General features: G+C 36.4%; 2 protein-coding genes across 4 annotated transcripts in view; both read right to left on the bottom strand.

Annotated features, from left to right (window-relative positions):
* Positions 1-4,854, bottom strand: part of LOC107747433 (actin-related protein 2-A-like) — a 6,902-nt gene extending 2,048 nt beyond the window's left edge. Inside the window, exons 1-5 of the mRNA XM_016561932.1 lie at positions 4,723-4,854; positions 2,251-2,466; positions 2,089-2,161; positions 1,754-1,890; positions 648-811 (exon numbers count right to left, since the gene is read on the bottom strand). Of these exons, the coding sequence (XP_016417418.1) occupies positions 648-811; positions 1,754-1,890; positions 2,089-2,161; positions 2,251-2,466; positions 4,723-4,854 (722 nt within the window). The remainder of the gene's footprint in view (positions 1-647; positions 812-1,753; positions 1,891-2,088; positions 2,162-2,250; positions 2,467-4,722) is intronic.
* A 2,113-nt stretch (positions 4,855-6,967) lies between these two features.
* Positions 6,968-14,029, bottom strand: part of LOC107747444 (cysteine protease ATG4D-like) — an 8,606-nt gene continuing 1,544 nt past the window's right edge. For 2 of the 3 annotated variants that reach the window (XM_016561945.1, XM_016561946.1), the window contains exons 2-11: positions 12,714-12,950; positions 12,454-12,537; positions 11,552-11,725; positions 9,843-10,200; positions 9,675-9,739; positions 9,395-9,534; positions 8,707-8,785; positions 8,347-8,423; positions 7,715-7,834; positions 6,968-7,508 (exon numbers count right to left, since the gene is read on the bottom strand). In XM_016561945.1, coding sequence (XP_016417431.1) covers positions 7,329-7,508; positions 7,715-7,834; positions 8,347-8,423; positions 8,707-8,785; positions 9,395-9,534; positions 9,675-9,739; positions 9,843-10,200; positions 11,552-11,725; positions 12,454-12,537; positions 12,714-12,909 — 1,473 coding nt within the window. In that variant the 5' untranslated portion in view covers positions 12,910-12,950 and the 3' untranslated portion in view covers positions 6,968-7,328. The remainder of the gene's footprint in view (positions 7,509-7,714; positions 7,835-8,346; positions 8,424-8,706; positions 8,786-9,394; positions 9,535-9,674; positions 9,740-9,842; positions 10,201-11,551; positions 11,726-12,453; positions 12,538-12,713; positions 12,951-14,029) is intronic. The other variant, XM_016561947.1, reaches the window with a different exon arrangement.

The following is a 14,029-nucleotide window of genomic DNA, read 5'->3' as shown; positions in this document are numbered from 1 at the left end:
ATAAACACCGCTCTCAAAGAGTTACATTTACACAACACTCTGCTGCCCTCTGGTGGCAAGAACAAGGCTGCTGTCTGGAAGCTCATTGGGCGGGATCCAGTCTAGCTTTTAAAGGTCCCATGACATGATGCTTTTTGGATGCTTTTATATAGGCCTAAGTTGTCCCTAGTACTGTATCTGAAGTCTCTTTCCCGAAATTCAGCCTTGGTGCAGAATTTCAGCCACTACGAGCCAGTCCCACAATGAGCAACTGCCATGCTTCGCTCGTTTGCAAGCCATGATGTCTCTCGAGGAAAAAAAAAATATTGCACTCGCCTGGCACTGTAGTAGCTCATTTTCTCATGGGCGGGCAAAGCAGAGAAAGGGGAGGTAACCTTTCCCCGTATGACGACATAAAGGGAAGATTCCAGATTGGGCCATCTGAGCTTTCATTTTCTCAAAGGCGAAGCAGGATACCCAGGGCTCGGTTTACAGCTATCGCCATTTCTAGCCACTGGGGGACCATAGGCAGGCTAGGGGAACTCATATTAATGCTAAAACACCTCATAAAGTAAAATTTTCATGCCATGGGACCTTTAAAGGGTTTATGATAGCTTTAAATGCTGACTAGTTTTGGGAACAGAGCTTATGGGTTAATGAAGCTCCATCAGGCTGAACTCACCGTGTAGGACTCCACCAGCACGGTGGTCTCCAGCGCAAGCTTCTGCTCCTGCTCGATGTTATAGCCCACGTAACACAGATTCTCCTTCATCATCCTCACCGTCTCGAAGTCCGCTGAGTGATTGAAGGCATAACCTCTCAACAACAACAGCTGGAGAGAGACGGAGAGCGTTAAGATTCAGTCTGGACATTTGTCCGTGGAAACTAAATCAAAAACAATTCTTTACTTTTTCTTTTTTTAATTGAAATAAAGTGTAATAGAATTAAAATATTACATGAAAAACTTAAAACTAAATGAAAATTAGAAGTGTTGCATTGACAACTAACTGAAATAAGCTCAAAACAAACTGAAACGGAATTTAAAATAAACAAACTATATAGAAATATATAGAAATAAACTAATAGAAATAATAAAAGCGCATAAGAAAATTGTTCAAATTAAATTTTTTTTACTTAAGATTAAAATGAAAGCCGAAAATGAAAAAGCTAATCACACACACACGATATGATAAAAAGAACTATAATGGTATACCGTGATCAGCAGAGTTTACACGTCACGTTTTGGTAACGGTACGGTTCACTTGGAACCCCAAACGAGGTGGTACTAAAAAAAGTACCAGGTACTAATGTGCAAAAAAAAAAGTTTATATTTTATCTATGCTAGAAAGACAACCTTGCTGATTGACATGTTGAGCCGTTTGCTTTCTCAGTCAGGACTCATAAGGCTCACAGATACGCGAGCCGGTTGAAAATCGATTCAAATATGTGACGATTCAAATCGGTTGAGATGCTAAACAAATCGCGATTCATTTAGGGGTTACCGTCTTACTTACTGTCTTTAGAAAAGTTTAGATGGTATTTTTTTCTTTTCTAATTTATAATTTGTCTTAAATCTCATTTTGTTAAAAGAAAATCGTGAATCGAATCGTGAGTTGAGTGAATCGTTACATCCCTACTGATACTGTAATATTTACACTAGATGCATTAACACTGCATTAGAAATGCTCAGTTGGACTGAAGCGATTCAGAATCAGACAAAAATATGTGCATGTAAACGGTCAGCAGCTGAGACAGAGCATCTACAGGACTGTACCTTGATGAGGTAGCGTGTAATGTCGCGTCCGGCGATGTCCAGACGCCGCGTGAGATGAGGAAGAGAAAAACCTTCATACACTGGACAGATATGAGTGACACCGTCTCCAGAGTCCACCACCACACCCGTCAGCAGACCTGCACACAAACATCAGCTCGTCACGTCTAGCACCGAGTTCTTGTTTTTTTTTTATTATATAATATTGTATATCATTATATATTTATTATTGTTAATTTAATTTTATATTTATTATTTTTAATTTTATTTAATTTTATTATATATATATATATTCTTTTTTAATTTATTTATTTTCCCATCATTAAAGGTTTCCTTACCTTGAGCGTACAGAGTGAGCACGGCCTGGATGGCGATATAAACGCCTGAGAACTGATAGGTCTCAAACATCACCTACAGGGAGACAAGAGGGTCAAAAATCACAAACACAAACCACACTGAGGATTCCTCACAGATGTTATTCAACAAACGGGCGCTCAAACCTCGATGATCTTCTCTCGGTTCTTGGTGGGGTTCATGGGCGGCTCTGTGAGCAGGATCTTGCAGTTCTGGGAGTCGATGTTGAGCTTCTCGGGGCCGAAAGTGTAGTCCCACAGGTGCTTCATATCGTCCCAGTTCCTCACGATCCCGTTCTCCATCGGGTAGTTCACCTCCAGCATGGAGCGCAGCTCGCTCGCCTCGTCGCCCACCATCAGGTCCTACAGGTCACACAGGAGAGGTCAAAGGTCAGGACGCTCAATGGTAACTTTCATTTCGAGCTGAACGGAAGCTGTCCAGGTTGAGAGAAATTAAATGTGTTGAATGGAGCTGGAGACAACTGGGAAAAAAAACTTCACTGCATCAGATTTTCAAAATAAAAGTCAATGTTTTTTATCAAGCACACTGATGAGTTTACTCATGAATCTGACAGCAAAGACATTAAAAGCACTGCAATACAATCATTAAAAGTGAGTAAATGGGTCACACCGGCTGTAACTAGAGAGAAAGCTGTTGAATGAAAACACAACCAGGGTTCCCATCAGTGTTGTAAATGTAAACTAAAATTGTAAATTGAAATAAAGCTGAAATAAAACAAAAAGATAGATAATAGAAGAAAAATGTAAGAAACTTACATGAAAATCACAAATCTTGCATCGGCAACTGAAATTTCCTTACTAAAATTACTTAAACTGTAATAAAATAAAAGATATTACAAAAGCAAACTAATAGAAAAAAACTGAACAGAACAGAAATTACAAAAGCACATAAAGTTACTAAAACGTCATCTAAAATTAAAATAAAAAAACGAAAGCATAAAAATAAAATCTAATTCAAAATATTAATAATACTATACATTTTAAAAAATAAAAAAAATACTAAAACAAGACTGGCTCCCATATTTTTTTAAAATCATAATTAAATATTATTATAGAAATTTTCAGGTTTTAAAAACACACTTCTAATCTGACATTTCCTGGCTTTCTATGACCATGAACCCTGTATATCCTATTTGGACACAGCACACTCTGTGCACATTCTGTACAGACCAGTGCATTCTGGGTAATGTCAAACACTGACACGTACAAGCAAGATCATTTCATCAGGGTTAGTGAGAGAACGAGATGTATGATTAGTTTGAACATTAATACAATAATCATCTCCTCTGCATCTCCTGAGAGGGTTTGGAAAGAGAATCGCTACAGGTTAGACTCACAACCCACACACACACACACACACACTTACCATCCTCCTATAATCCTACAGTACCTCAATACAGTAACAGAGGAGAGAAAGACAAATACAGAGGGAACAGGCGATGAGCAATGAGAGCAAATGTTAGTGCACTGATTCTTGAAGTAAAGGACCAAACTTGTCCTACATACAAAAGTCCTATTTATGAAAAAAAAATAATAATTTAAATAAAAATGCTTAATGTAAATCAGTATATGTGGGGAATTTTTTTTTTTAAATAATTGTATTAAAATGATTTTAAATGCATCAATTAAATTAGTTAACATTAATTATCTTACTTTGTTGTCTTGTCAATCAGTTGTTTGAAAAAATATTTCTTAGTACTTGCTCTGTTGTAACCACTGTTGGTTCTTTGTCAACACCGTCAGAAAGCATCAGCACACGAGTAGAAGGTTTTTGTTCATTTTTAAGAAAGTATTTTATTCTGTGCTCAATTTATTGATATATTAATAAATATCAGCTGTACTACATGCTATGATGTCTTATTTGCCTAAGAACAGAACATTTTTTCAGAAAACAAAGTGTACTGTTTACACAACATTTAGTAAATGTCCATTTTTATAAAAACCTGTTCACCTGCATGGTTCATCAGCTGAAAGACCTTTGTCTAGAAATATATCTATTTCTAATGAAAGCAGTATTTTTTAAAAATGTTTATGGTTAAAAAAAAGTGTCCAGGATCAACACTACAGTACACTCAGGTGATATGGCTAAAACAATCTCATTTAATATTTTTTCAGTCTTTTGACAATAATAAATACATATCTCAATATTTCGGTTTTTCTTCTGAAATGACAAGAAAGATGAATATTTCAGTCAGAGGAACCTGTAAACCCTCTCATAGCAGCTCCACCCCCAGTGAAAACCACTCTGCAGGAAGTTCAAGTCAAGCAGGAAGTTACTCAAGTTCCTGTTTATGTCCCGTTACCAAATATGACCATTCATAGTGTTTCTTTGAAATCCTTAGAATGACAATTTACAACCTCTGATGCAAAATCTACTGAACGACCTACATAGGTAGCATTTCAAAGCATCATTATAATGTAGGTTTATCTAATTAAAAATGAACTGTTTAGTTACTTGTTGTGAGGGTTGCATTTCAACACAGATGCAGCTGTAGGGTGTATAAAGTAAGGCAGCTCACTGGGTGATTGGGACAGAGCCCAAGTCATGGTGTCATTGTAGGGAAAGATTTAGGGTGCAGTTTAGTGAGGAACCTTTACCTTGATCTCGATGTTTCCCACTTTGGCTGTGGAGCGGATGATCGGTCTCCCCACCAGAGCCGGGAAAATGTGCTCTGGGAAATTAGAGCCGGCATATCCACACTTCACAAACTGAATGAGAATGAGCAGCATTAAACTACATTTTGGCATTTTACAATACTTATGTGGATATTTTGGATGAAAGTAACTCAAAAGTAACTCAAAAGTAGTGTAATGCATTACAATTCAGAGACAGTAATATTGTAATGTAACTAATTACTTTCAAAAGACAGTAACTAGTAATATATAATGTATTACATTTTGGAAGTAACTTGCCCAACACTGGTTAGGATAGGACAATATTTGGCCGAGATACAACTATTTGGACAAATCTGGAATTACAATGTATTGTTGGCTATTGCTACAAATATACCCGTGCTACCTATGACTGGTTTTGTGGTCCAGGGTCACATATATCTCACTAATTTCATCATATTTGTTCTATTTTTGACAGTTTTGTTAAAAACAAACAAACAAACATGACAGTAGCGTTCCTGCTCAATGGTACCAAGATGCACTCAAATATCAGGTCAAAAACTGTTGTTTTTAATGTCATATACTCAGTGAGGACAATTGCGGCATTATAACCAATTTACTTCTCTCTTACATTTACTTGATCATTTCTATCTTCCAATTCCTAAAAAAAAAAAAAAAAAAAAAAAAGTCCACAATAAACAAAAGTCCACATAATCGCTTGTCCACTGGTCCCATGTCCAGGAAAGAGTCCAAAGACAAAAGATACACAATGGAAAATCTACAATTATTCAAAAAACGATTGTTCAAACAGTGACAGCAGTTCAGCTTCATCCGGTGCACCTTCAGAACGATGATCAAAAATACAAGTTGAAAAAATAAAATTAACAGCTTAAATAAGATTGAACAGTAACAGCTAATTTTGTTGACCTGAACAAGCTAAAGCAAATCAGACATCAAATATTCAGACAGCTTCCAGCATCAGACTCAATGCCGCACAACTTCTGGAGCTCGAGGAGGTACTACGGCTGTGATTCCCTGTAAAAATATACAATTAAATAAGAGAAAGCTGTAAACTGGTGACAAATGAAGCACAATGATTTAAAACAAAAACAGACCCAGTTCAAGCACACAAGCTGAGAGATTTACAATTTACACAACTTAGAAAACCAGCCATATCATACAGCAACAAGGAGGTTTACTCATTGTCATAACTACCCACAATCCCTCCAGCTCTGTTATAGAGCAGACTCAGAAAACAAACAAACTTAGAGCACCCTGTACCTTCTTAAAGACAGCGACACAACAGCAGGATCATGTGTTCAGTGTATGAGACAAAATGTTAGTGTGTATGCGTTATATACATGTTAAAGGAATACTTCAACCAAAAATGAAAATTTGCTGAAAACTGACTCACCCTCAGGTCATCCAAGATGTAGATGACTTTGTTTGTTCATCAGAACAGATTTGGAGAAATTCAACATTACATCACTTGCTCACCAATGGATCCTCTGCAGTGAATGGGTGCCGTCAGAATGAGAGTCCAAACAGCTGATAAAAACATCACAATAATCCACACCACTCCAGTCCATCAATTAACATTCTGTGAAACGAAAAGCTGCATGACGAGGCAAATTTGTCACTGGAGGAAGCAAAAAATTATGGATTATGGGCTCATATTTTGGCCAGAAGCAACAGTCTAAAGTTAAAATACCTTAGTAATGGATTTGTTTCTTACAAACACACAGCTTTTTGCTTCACAAGATGTTAACTGATGGACTGGAGTGGTGTGGATTACTGTGATGTTTTTATCAGCTGTTTGGACTCTCATTCTGACGGCACCCATTCACTGCAGAGGATCCACTGGTGAGCAAGTGATGCTAAATTTCTCCAAATCTGTTCAAATGAAGTTAAAGCTAAATTGTCCTTTTTGGGTGAGCTATTCCTTTAATGTGGCTAAATCAGCAGAATAAAATGCAATGATAGAAAATGCTTCGCATCCATTCATGAACAAATGTCACATCGCTGGAGAAGTTTACCAAAGAAGTGCAGGTGTCACCCCAAAATTATATTATGCATTAAGAAAGCTAACCTTATTTTTAGAATTATTACATTTTCACATTGATAATTAAGCATATTTCCTCTCAAAATTCTCATTAATGTAATGCAAAAACATGCTCATACTGTAATGCAATAATCAAAAGCAACAATTTTTAAATTACAAATTAGATCAGTTAAAGGCAGTGCAAAAACACATTACAATTCAAATAATATAGCTTTTTTACATTACAGCATGGAGAACAAAAGGTTTTTGGCATTATGTTAATGATCAATTGGAGGAAAATGTGCTTAACTGCCATGAAAATAACATCACAACAAAGTTCTAAAAATATGCAACGTTTTCTTTATGCAAAACATAATTTCTTAGTTTTCCTTTGGTTTTGGGGTGAAACATGACTCGCACAGGTTTTCTTGAGAATCTCAGTGCCAGGTTTGCTTTATATTCTGCAGTGCACAGACGCGAGGAACAGCAGTTTTATGAAGTTTGGTGCAGCATCACTGGTGTCGGGTCTGTGTTACATGCGATACGCTCCTCACAGGAGCACAAACTCATCTGTGCTTCCTCTCTTATTGTTCCTGCTCATTCTGTTGCATGAGAAAATGTTTGCAGGACCGTCCATGGACCCCCCGCTCTGCCCCTCCAGTCCATAGTTCTGTCCCCTGCCCTCTACAAATGTAAAGATGGGATACTTCTCTTTAGAGGATGACAAAGCCTGAAAAAGAACAAAAAATTATTTCAGCTTCTTGATATTTATGCATTCATTCCGAAATGGCATGACAATTTATGCATTCATTCCGAAGTATCAAAAATTTAAATTGCGCCATTAATTCGCTAATTGTATATTCAGTGAACAAAGACAAATTTCAAATGTTTTATTCCAAGAAACATATATCTTATTGATTCAAACAAGACACTCACTTCACTGACCGCTGAGCACAAAGACTCAAAGTCTCTCTTAGTCTGCGCGTAGAATCCGATGGTGCAGCTGGGATCCATACGACTAAAGTTCATCTTCCTAGGCGAGTTACAGTGAAAAGACTACGAGAGAAAAAGACCAATGCAGCTTCAGTTCCTCACACATGGTCAAAACTTCAAAATGAAAATGTCTTCTGATGCAAATGTAATGTTGCTTTCCATCTCACCTCCAGAGAGAAGTTGCCTATTCAGCTTTCAGATGGTGTATAAATCTCAATTTCGAAAAATTTACCCTTATGACTGGGTTTGTGGTCCAGCGTCACATATAATATCAATTATATTAATATAAATATATACATGGAAATATTTTCAAAATATATACTGTATGTGTGTGTATCTATATATACATAATAAATATACACAGTATACACACATATATTATGCAAACAAAAACTTTTATTTTGGATGCGATTAATCGTTTGACAGCACTATTCTTAATAGACACGTACCTTGAAAGCCAATAAAAAACAGGGAATGCTTGAAAAGACCAATGCAGCTTCAGTTCCTCACACATGGTCAAAACTTCAAAATGAAAATGTCTTCTGATGCAAATGTAATGTTGCTTTCCATCTCACCTCCAGAGAGAAGTTGCCTTGGGTGACGTCCACCACTGGCTGACAGTAGTGTGGGTCTAGATACAATAGCTGCTCGTCTGGAAGACAGAGAGCTGCCAATCAGAGAGCAGACAGGAACGCAGTAACATATCAAAACATAGTTCTTAATTAGTGCTGTCAAACCTCCAGCGTCACATATAATATCAATTATATTAATATAAATATATACATGGAAATATTTTCAAAATATATACTGTATGTGTGTGTATCTATATATACATAATAAATATACACAGTATACACACATATATTATGCAAACAAAAACTTTTATTTTGGATGCGATTAATCGTTTGACAGCACTATTCTTAATAGACACGTACCTTGAAAGCCAATAAAAAACAGGGAATGCTTGGGTTTTCCTCCAATAATTCCTATACAGCATTTTAACTTGAGAATGTTCTAGGAAAAGAGAGGTTAGTATAAATAAAATATAAATGTAATATATTATATGTACTTAATATGTGTGTGTGTGTCTCATCATGAATTTTGTGATGATTAATTGTCACAAAAATAATTGTGATTCACAATTTTTTTTACGTTTTGATCATGCCAATTACAATGTAAAGCCTAATACATTACTTTTATATTTATTTTACTTGGAATCATATAGTAAAATAGGGCCATATGATTTACTTTAATGCTGTGAAAATTAATAATTTATATCATTTTTATAATATAATATAATATATAAATGTTGTTTAATTTTTACATAAATATGTTATGCTGAATGATGATGAAACATTTTCACCCATATTTTGACATTTTATGTTCACAAAAGTTTTTGAACCGTTAAAGTAGACACTTTACTTGTATATAATATGCTTTTTATGTATATAAAATCACTTTAGTAAATTTATTTTGATGCAGACACCAAAATGGGTGTCCAATATATAACAATGTCATTATTACAATATTAATAAAAATATAATATCTGTTTTGGCCAGTTTGCAAAGTGATTTATATAGTTAAATTCAGTCCCCCCCCCCCCAAGTGTTAGTGCATTTGTACCTTAACACACTCAATGTAGGAGGGGTTTAGCGATTCTCCTCCCAGCCGTACCGGCACTAGAATGATGACTGACTTCCAGCTCTCGGACAGCCCCTGTGTTAGCGGCGACTCACACAACTTCATGACATCTCCTTTATACACTGCAGCACACACAGAAGCAGAAGCATGAGCTAAACATCACTTACAGACATGTACAGGAAACAGTTTCAGTTTCACTAACTGATTTGATTTAAAACGATCGCATGACACACAACCCACAAGACTGAACATGAAGCCTCACCCGTGCAGTCCTGTGCCACGTATACAGCCAGGTTGTGAAACTCAGTGGTTCTAGCCACTGCTTTTCTGGTGGAAAAAAATACATTAAATCACAAAAGGTCAAAAGTTCAGTTATTCAAAAGAAGCTTTTAAATCTAAATATGGTAAGATTCATTTTCTCTCCTCTAACCTCAGCATATGTGCCACTACGGACGGGCCGTACCAGTCCCCCGCTCTCTTCCCCGACTCCTTTCCTAGCTCTACCAGCTGGTGGACGCCAAAAGGAGCTGAGGGATGGTCACCAAACCAAGACACCACCTTTCGGTGCAAAGCCTCCAGCTGAGGCTCATGGCTGGCTGCAGGACATCGGGCCGGGGTCCGCCTGTGATCCTCACTGCTGCCAGAGCTCGGGTCTCTCTGGGAAATGGGGTTGGTCCAGGAAGAACTGAAGGACGGAAGAGACATGCCAGCCGGACGGGAGGGCGAGCGAGGCTTTAGCACCTCAAAATCAACGTCTGTCAGCGGATGACAATCTGCCCACCTCCAGTCTGAGATACAGAGAGCAGAAGACAGCATGAGTCTACAGAAGTGAATCACACTACTGTGTAAAACTTTGGGGTCAGTGAAATTTTTTTAAAGATAAATAAATACTTATATTCAGCAAGCATACATTAAATTGATTAAAAGTGACAGGAAAGGCATTTATAATGTTTCATCAATATCAAACGAATGCTGTTCTTTTGAACTTTCGAATCCTCAAAGAATCAAAACATGAACTGTTTTCAACACTGATAATAATCAGCAGTTTCTTGAGCAGCAAAACAACATATTAGAATGATTTCTGAAGGATCATGTGACACTGAAGACTGAAGTAATGATGCTGAAAATTCAGCTTTTTGATCACAGCAATAAATTACATTATATAACACATTAAAAACAGTTATTTAATATTATTATATTTAACAATGTTACGTTTTTTACTGTATTTTTGAACAAATAAATGCAGCATAGGAAAGCATAAGAGTCTTATGTATGAGTCTTAATAACGCTTCTTTCAAAAACATTAAAAAATCTTACAGACTCCAAACGTTTGAACAATAGTATATATATTTTAAAGTGCTAATGGATTATATTACTTAACTAAGGGTTTCTGCAAGTTTTATAAAGTTGGATTTAAGACTTTTTAAAGGCCTTTTAAAGACCAAGTAAAGACAATTTAAGGAATAAAGTGAAGGAAACACGTCAATATGTTCACTAAATGTAAATGTCTAGGGAGAAAGATGATGAGTTGTATTAGCAACACTTGTATTCCCAATCTCCATTAAGTCATTTAAAAAAACAAAACAAATCATTATTAAATCAAGATAAATTTACCTGAGATGCAAAATGATAAAGTCTTGTTTTCTAAAGAAAAAGATAAAAAATAAAGTGAGCTTATGATAAAGCCAGAACAAATATCTGCCAATGAGCTCAGAAAAATCAACTTAGGTCAAAGCTTAATTCAAAACCCATTGACCTATATTTGTTATCTATAGTGTAAAATCAAAAGTGTAAAGTCTTAATTTCTCAGTAAACAAGACTTCATATCTTTATTTTGCTACTTCAGTAAATGTATCCTGATTTAAGGATGTTTAGATATTTGTACTGGAAAACGAGACAAAAATACTGAAGAAGAAGTGCATGCAATATTTAATGCCACGACTTTATGAATTTAAGGCTTTTTGCTCTGAAGACATTTTTACGGCCCTAATTTGTGGAAGGGTGAATTAAGACTTTTTAAGACCCACAGAAACCCTTTTAACTACCATTGTTTATTTTGACTATTTATATTTAATAAAAGTAATTGGTTTTTCAGTATGGATTTAGGGACAAATAAAGAAATGGGACAGTAGATCAGACCTGGAGGCATGAGGTGCTGCAGTAACCCCTGCGCCAGCAGCATCTGTCCGCTGCGCAGCATGCAGCCCCAGCCGCAGTCTGTGGTCAGGCTGGATCCCTCCAGCTGAGGAAACTCCCTCCTGTAGGTGAGCCACACGCACGACACGAACGCCTGCCGGAAACGATCCACCTCATCTGGGAATGAGGCGCGAAAGAAGACAACCTTCAACATTTGTATATGATTTATTCTCTAGTTTAAAATGCAGAGACTAAAAGTGAGGCATTCAAAGATTAAAGGGATAGTTCACCCAAAAATGAAAATTCTGTCATTAATTACTCACCCTCATGTCGTTCCAAACCCGTAAGACCTTCGTGTTCATCTTCGGAACACAAATTAAGATATTTTCTGATGCATTCCGAGAGCTCTCTGAGCCTCCATAGACCCTTACACGATCAAGGCTCAGAAACGTAGTAAGGACATCGTTAAAATAATCCATGTGACATCAGTGGTTCAACCGTAATATTATAAAGCTACGAGAATACTTGGTGTGCAAAGAAAACAAAAATAACGACTTTATTCAACAATTCGTCTTTTCCGCTTCACCTCATAGCGCCATTTTTGAGAGTATCACACTGAGAGAGAAGATACACTGTTTACATTCAGATTAAAGCATAAACAACGTAAACAATTGTTTACGTATGTGATACTCTCCAAAATGGCACTATAGCTGTCTATGGAGGGTCAGAGAGCTCTCGAAATTCACCAAAAATATCTTAATTTGTGTTCCGAAGATGAACGGAGGTCTTACAGGTTTAGAACGACATGAGGGTGAGTAATTAATGACAGAATTTTCACTTTGGGTGAACTATCCCTTTAAGTTGACTCAACCAATAGCGGCTCTCAGGCAGATCACATGACTCACCTTCACTATTGAACAGATAGGACTGACCCAGGAGGATCAGAGGGGAGGTCTTGTTGAAGGTAGTTTTAGATTTAACGGTCCAGCCTGGGAAAATGAAGAGAGGAACAGTCAGTGATATTTGTTGTGGTCATTTTTAAACATGTGCTTCTACATCTGACTTCAAAAATAGCCCGGGAAAAAAGGAACTAACTGTTTGTGTCATTATTTGTGTCAGTCATACAAACCAGTTCGCAAACCATAACAAATGCATGAAAACGAACCATATTTGACGTTGTTCCATGCGGACATGAACTTGGCTTTCAGGCGATCCACTTCATCGGGCTCTCCAGAGCCTTCTCGGAGCCCATCAGGCGCTGAGCCGTGGCCGTTGTGGCGTCTGGACTGTGCTGAGGGCCTGTCCTCATGAGCACCGCCGCCCACTATGTACTGAACGGCACTGGGAGACACCGAGTTCATGATTCAGGATGAATACCGCAGCATTACAGAAGAACTTCAGCCTGAAACAGAGAGACAGAAAGAGAGCTTCCTTCATTTCTTGGTAAAACAGCTGTGCTATGACAACATGCTGTAATTCTCAGAACTCAAACCATTCCTCAGTCCAAAAAAAGCATACGAAGCTGCAAAAATGTCTCATTCTGAATATGAAATCAGATTTCTGACATCAGGAAGACTGAAGCATTAACGTGAAGTTATATTGAGAAAACAGGTTAGATACTAGAGATGCTTAAAATGCTGCTACCATATTAGTTATTATTGGAGGTTTTTTAATTTATTGATATCAGTCGACAATGGATATTTAATTGTGCATGCTCATTTCTTCATTTAGATGACCTTTGTCATCATCTAACACTCACTTAAAGGTAATATTTAAAAACATTAATTTAATAACATAACAACAACAATAAAAATTGTGAGTGCAATGTACAGGATCCCCACACCTTTTGATCAACAATTTTTCTAGGACTAGTAATTTCCAGTCATTCAAATTACTGGATAAGGATTAGAATGTGGAATAGTGTGTTTTTGTCAATAAAATAAAAAAAGAAAATTGTTTGTTTTTAATCCGATTAATCGAAAAAATAATTGACCAACTAATCGATTATCAAAATAATCGTTAGTTGCAGCCCTAGATTTTTATGATCATTGTAGAGACTGACTCAAACAAAGCAATTTATAAATTATTTAAGAGCTTATCACAATCGAATAGATAAAGGTTTGGGGTGGGTTGTGGTTTTTGCTCACAAAAATACAGTAAAAACGGTGATATTGTAAAGTATTATCATAATTTCAAACGACTCTTGTCTATTTGAATATTTTTAAAAATGTAATTTATTTCTGTAATGGCAAAGCTGAATTTGGTGCTCAAGAAACATTTCTAATTTTTTAGTTTTTGTCGAAACTGTGAAACAGTTTTTCAGGATTCTTTGATGAAGAGAAGATTCAAAAGAACAGCATTTATTTGAAATTGAAATATTTTGTAACATTGCAAATGTCGTTACTGTCACTTTAGATCAATTTAATGTGTTCTTGCTGAATAAAAGTATTAATTTCTTTAAAAAAATAAAATAAAATAAAA

Source organism: Sinocyclocheilus rhinocerous, unplaced genomic scaffold (genome assembly GCF_001515625.1).
Source record: "Sinocyclocheilus rhinocerous isolate Xijiao unplaced genomic scaffold, SAMN03320098_v1.1 scaffold229, whole genome shotgun sequence".
In the NCBI taxonomy this organism is placed as follows: Eukaryota; Metazoa; Chordata; class Actinopteri; order Cypriniformes; family Cyprinidae; genus Sinocyclocheilus; species Sinocyclocheilus rhinocerous.
Note: the sequence above shows the minus strand (reverse complement) of the source record. Positions and strands in the feature narration are given on the sequence as shown.